Source organism: Ranitomeya variabilis, chromosome 5 (genome assembly GCF_051348905.1).
Source record: "Ranitomeya variabilis isolate aRanVar5 chromosome 5, aRanVar5.hap1, whole genome shotgun sequence".
NCBI classification, from domain to species: Eukaryota; Metazoa; Chordata; class Amphibia; order Anura; family Dendrobatidae; genus Ranitomeya; species Ranitomeya variabilis.
The window spans coordinates 14,177,472-14,183,108 of record NC_135236.1 but is presented as its reverse complement, the minus strand read 5'-3'; the positions used below and the strand labels follow the sequence as shown (position 1 = coordinate 14,183,108).

Here is a 5,637-nt window from a genome sequence, read left to right as displayed (position 1 = left end):
TTTGGTGTTATCCAATGACAGTATTCTGTGAAATGTGTGCGGTATATGTCTTTATATTTTATATTTTGTTTATATTGTTTATATGTTTCTATACCACTCATTAGTATATAGGCGATGTATATTGCTCACTATTGCACATTGCACTTTACTGTTTAATATTTATAGTAATTTATGCACAGTAATTTTGTAGTATACATATAGGTTATTTTTTATTTCCTACATCACTTATTATAGCTTTTTTATGACCTGGAAGGTCATATTGCTCTATATGGTCACTTATTTGCACACTGCACTTTCTTGCTCAAAATTTATAATTTCTCTATATAATATGTTGTCTGAACATATATACAGGTGACACAACTCTGGGCATAATGTAATATATTTGTTTAGGTTTTATGTCGATGCATTCATATGCCCTTGCATTTTTAGCACCTAGCACTTTTACTTTATAGTTATATATTTATTGCTATTTTGCTCACACAGTATATGTTAGTTTCTATAAATACCTAACACATTTCTAGTTTGACACATTGTTTTGTTCCTCCTCTATAGTTACCGGAATCAGCGCGGACCCGGCTGCCTCGCTCTTTGACGCCTACACGAGTGGCCATAGAAGACTTGCGCATACGCCGTCTCTATGACGGCCCATGTAAGCTTGCGCTTCACGGCCGTGGGTTTATACGTCTCAATGAAGAGTGATGTCGGCCGCGCCTGCGCAATATGATTCCGGAACTAACTCACCAGCTGCCTTGTGCCACCTGATGTACTGAGACGCGCCTCCGCAGTATACACAACTGATTGGCTAGCCATCCCTTTTTATACAGCCTCACCCCTCCCCAACACACGCCTCCTGACGAAGAAGGGAAACGTGCGTTGGGGCGGCGGGGACGCCACACTATAGAGACATCTTTTTCATGTAAGTGCTGCTTATTACTGTTTATCTTTTTTGCATTGCCATCAGTGATTTTGACAGGGCGGTAGGCCCCTACACTGGATAGTTGATGTGCATGTAAACTGCAAGTGTGATTCACTATATTATGCAGGCATTACTATGATTGAGTAACTGGTATAATACACCGGTAGTGACTGTCTCTGCTTTCTAAGTAGCTACCTTGTATATGTTTGTGTGATTTTAATAGATCTAATAAAATTTTGATATATTGGCACTATATACTGTTTTTCTCTTTTGTGGTTGATGTCACGTTGCATTTGCAGAGCCCCTGATGTACCTAAACAGTAGAAACCCCCCACACGTGACCCCATATTGGAAACTAGACCTCCCAAGGAACTTATCTAGGTGTGTTGTGAGAATTTTGAACCCCCAAGTGTTTCACTACAGTTTACAACGCAGAGCCGTGAAAATAAAAAATCTTTTTTTCCCACAAAAATGATTTTTAGCCCCCAAATTTTTATTTTCCCAAGGATAACAAGAGAACTTGGACCGCAAAAGTTGTTGTCCAATTTGTCCCGAGTATGCTGATATCCCATATGTTGGGGTAAACCCCTGTTTGGGCGCACGGGAGAGCTCGGAAAGGAAGGAGCACTGTTTTACTTTTTCAACGCAGAATTGGCTGGAATTGAGATCGGATGCCATGTCGCGTTTGGAGAGCCCCTGATGTGCTTGAACAGTGGAAACTCCCCAATTCTACCTGAAACCCTAATCCAAACACACCCCTAACCCTAATCCCAACGGTAACCCTAACCACACCCCTAACCCTGACACAACCCTAACTCTAATCCAAACCCTAATCCCAATCGTAAATGTAGTCCAAACCCTAACCCTAACTTTAGCCCCAACCCTAACCCTAACTTTAGCTCCAATCCTAGCCCCAACCCTAACCCTAACCCTAGCCCTAACCCTAACCCTAGCCCTAACCCTAGCACTAACTCTAGCTTTAACCCTAACCCTAGCCCTAACCCTAACCTTAACCCTAGCCCTAACCCTAACCCTAGCCCTTACCCTAGCCCTAACCCTAGCCGTAACCCTAACCCTAGCCCTAACCCTAGCTATATTTTTTTTATTTTATTATTTTTCCCTAACTAAGGGGGTGATGAAGGGGGGTTAGATTTACTTTTATAGCATTTTTTATAGCGGATTTTTATGATTGGCAGCTGTCACACACTAAAAGACGCTTTTTATAGCAAAAAAGTTTTTGCGTCTCCACATTTTGAGACCTATAATTTTTCCATATTTTGGTCCACAGAGTCATGTGAGGTCTTTTTTTTTGCGGGACGAGTTGATGTTTTTATTGGTAGCATTTTCCGACACGTAACCGTTTTTGATCGCTTTTTATTCTGATTTTTGTGAGGCAGAATGACCAAAAACCAGCTATTCATGAATTTCTTTTGGTGGAGGCATTTATACCATTCCACATTTGGTAAAATTGATAAAATAGTTTTATTCTATGGGTCAGTACGATTACAGTGATACCTCATTTATAGCATTTTTTATGTTTTGGCGCTTTTATAGGATAAAAGCTATTTTATAGAAAAAAAATTATTTTGGCATGGCTTTATTCTCAGGACTATAACTTTTTTATTTTTTTGCTTATGATGCTGTATTGTGGCTCATTTGTTGCAGGACAAGATGACGTTTTCAGCGGTACCATGGTTATTTATATCCGTCTTTTTGATCGCGTGTTATTCCATTTTATGTTCGGCGGTATGATAATAAAGCGTTGTTTTTTGCCTCTTTTTTTATTTTTTTTTCTTACGGTGTTCACTGAAGGGGTTAACTAGTGTTACAGTTTGATAGGATGGGTCGTTACGGACATGGCGATACCAAATATGTGTACTTTTATAGTTTTTTTTTTATTTAGATAAAGAAATGTATTTATGGGAATAATATATATTTTTTCTTTATTTAGGTTTTTTGTTTTTTTTTTACACATGTGGAATTTTTTTTTACTTTTTTACTTTATCCCGGGGGCGACATCACAGATTGCTGATCTGACAGTTTGCACAGCACTCTGTCAGATCAGCGATCTGACTTACAGCGCTGCAGGCTTACCAGCACCTGCTCTGGACCCGGAAGTAGTCCCTGCAGGACCCGGATGCAGCCCCGCGGCCATTTTGGATCTGGGGCCTGCAGGGATAGGAGGTTAGAGAGGCTCAGAGCAATGCGATCACATCGCGTTGCTCCGAGGGTCTCAGGGAAGCACGCAAGGAGCCCCCTCCCTGCGCGATGCTTCTCTATACCGCTGGAACACTGCGATCATGTTTGATCGCAGTGTGCCGGGGGTTAATGTGCCAGGAGTGGTGTGACTGCTCCTGGGACATAGTGCCGGATGTCAGCTGTGATAATCAGCTGACACCCGGCCACGATCGGCCGCACTCCCCCCGTGAGCGTGGCCGATCGCGCTGGACGTACAATCCCGTCGGTGGTCATACGGGCCCACCCCACCTCGACGGGAAAGTACGTTACATGTCAGAAAGGGGTTAAAACTATCTCACTGCATTTTATATACAGTAAAGTACTTTATATTTTTGTAAGCTTACAGATTGTGGTTATTTAGCATACAAAACATGACAGCTTTTTTTGCCAAATTCTCTGAAGGCAAGATAATTATCAATTCATTTAAACTTCTTGTCGCTTTTGTTTAGAACATTCACTTGAGGGTGATTATCGGGATCCACTGGGCATTTTCTATGTTCTTCTGAGACTATAAAAATGTGATCATCTGGAAGATTTTGCCTTTACATCAGAAGAGCCGTTGACGAAGATATTTCACAGATGAAAGTATCCCACAATTCTATTGAGCCTCCTCTAATAATGAAAACCATCACTAAGTATAATATAACACTTGTTTTTAGTGGGCTACATTCCCAGAATTTATACCTGAACTTGAATAAATACTCTTAATTTTGAGGAGAAAATAATTCTTGGATACTTATTGATATATAAATGATGTGTGATGTGAATCAGACACAAGTCACTCAGATACGTCTTCTTGGATTCCAAAGTCTTTCCAAACACAAACCTCTTCTATTCCTTCTGCTTACCCTGAGTTACATATGTATTCTGGGAGGGAATCTTCTCATTATCCTTTTAGTGACCATCACTGACCAACTCAGAACTCCAATGTTTTTTTTTCTGAAGCATTTATCCATAGCAGATGTCTTACTGACCACCAACGTTATCCCCATGATGTTAGGCATTATGTTTGTTGAGGAAGGAGTTTTGTCCCTTTGGGGTTGTATGACACAGCTTTATTTCTTTAGTATATTTGGCTTTGTTCAATGTTTTATCATTGCCATTATGTCTTATGATCGGTATTTGGCCATTTGTCATCCGTTACGATATTCCTCACTAATAAGTCTAGATCTTTGCCTTCGACTTGTTATGGGAGCCTGGTTTTTGGTCACTGTGCTTGCTTCAAGTGAGTTCCTTGATTATAGTCAGTCTAACTTCTGTGGCTTGAATTACATGGACCATTTCTTTTGTGACCTTGGTCCCTTAATGGAATTGGCCACTTCAGACCTTTCCATTGTAATGTTGCAAGACTTTGTTTATGGCATCTGTATGATTTTCTTTCCATTTGTTTTTATTATTGTTTCTTACTTTTGCATTTTATTTACGATCCTTAACATTTCTTATGGTAAAAGAAAAGCCTTCTCCACATGTAGCTCCCACCTGACCACAGTATGTGCATATTACGGCACCCTAATCGTAGTCTACATGGCTCCATCTGATGAGAGCTCATCCAATACCAACAAATACAGATCCCTGTTGTATATAGTAGTTACACCATTGATGAATCCCATTATCTATAGTCTGAGGAACAATGAGATTAGGAGAGCTATGCAAAAGATGAGATGCATTTTTTTTAAACAAAATGAGTTTAAATGTTCAGCTCAGTGGTAAAATGTGAAGGTCTTATTCAACTATGAGTCAAATCATTAACCAAAGCATTGTTTTCAATTCATTAGAAGTTGTATTGCAACGAGAGTTGAGTAAATCAATGGCCTTCAGTCACCTTTATTTCACATATAATAAAGTTGGGAATCCTATTTCCAAGCCAAATTCGATTGAATCTCTTTAATTTGAAATGTGAATAGTTCACAAACAATAAAACTTCACAAACTTCTGCCTTTATTTATTTCTAGTCCATCCTACTGGAACTCAACAAGTTTACAGAAGATTCTCCTATGTTATGCTTTTGTAGCACTACTGTCCTACTTGTTTGGAGTCAGCTACCTGATTATTCGTGCCAGCCTGTACCACCAGCCTGCTGCCGACTTTATAGCCCTAACTAATAGGTCCATGAAAAAATTCAATAAATGATGAAGTCTGGAGATCTGGTAAATGGAGTAGCTTGCGCTAAGCTTGTCCATGGTAGCCATTTTAGAAAATGCATATTTTTGTAAAATTTGAAAATTGAATTCTGTTCTAATCTTTTTGCTTATCAATATCAAGGATTCATGAAAACGTTTCAGCTTTTCTGTAATCTAGAGTTTAATTCTTATCTGTGTTACATTTTGACCATTGTAATAGATACTACAGAAATTGTAAAGTCTGTGGATAAATTAAATGGTATCTGGTTTAAAGTAAGATAAAACTTTAAGAAGATGCAGGTTAGTCTGGCCTAAGCTGCAAATAAGAGACATTCAAAGGACTCAAGCTTTGAAGTTGAGAAC

The 5,637-nt window shown here is 39.3% G+C and overlaps 1 protein-coding gene across 1 annotated transcript; it reads left to right on the top strand.

The window, feature by feature from the left end:
• The first annotated feature begins 3,907 nt into the window (after window positions 1–3,907).
• Window positions 3,908–4,864, top strand: LOC143774617 (olfactory receptor 5P64-like). Its single transcript, XM_077262368.1, has one exon. The coding sequence runs from the start codon at window positions 3,908–3,910 to the stop codon at window positions 4,862–4,864; it is 957 nt and encodes a 318-aa protein (XP_077118483.1).
• The last annotated feature ends 773 nt before the right edge of the window (window positions 4,865–5,637 follow it).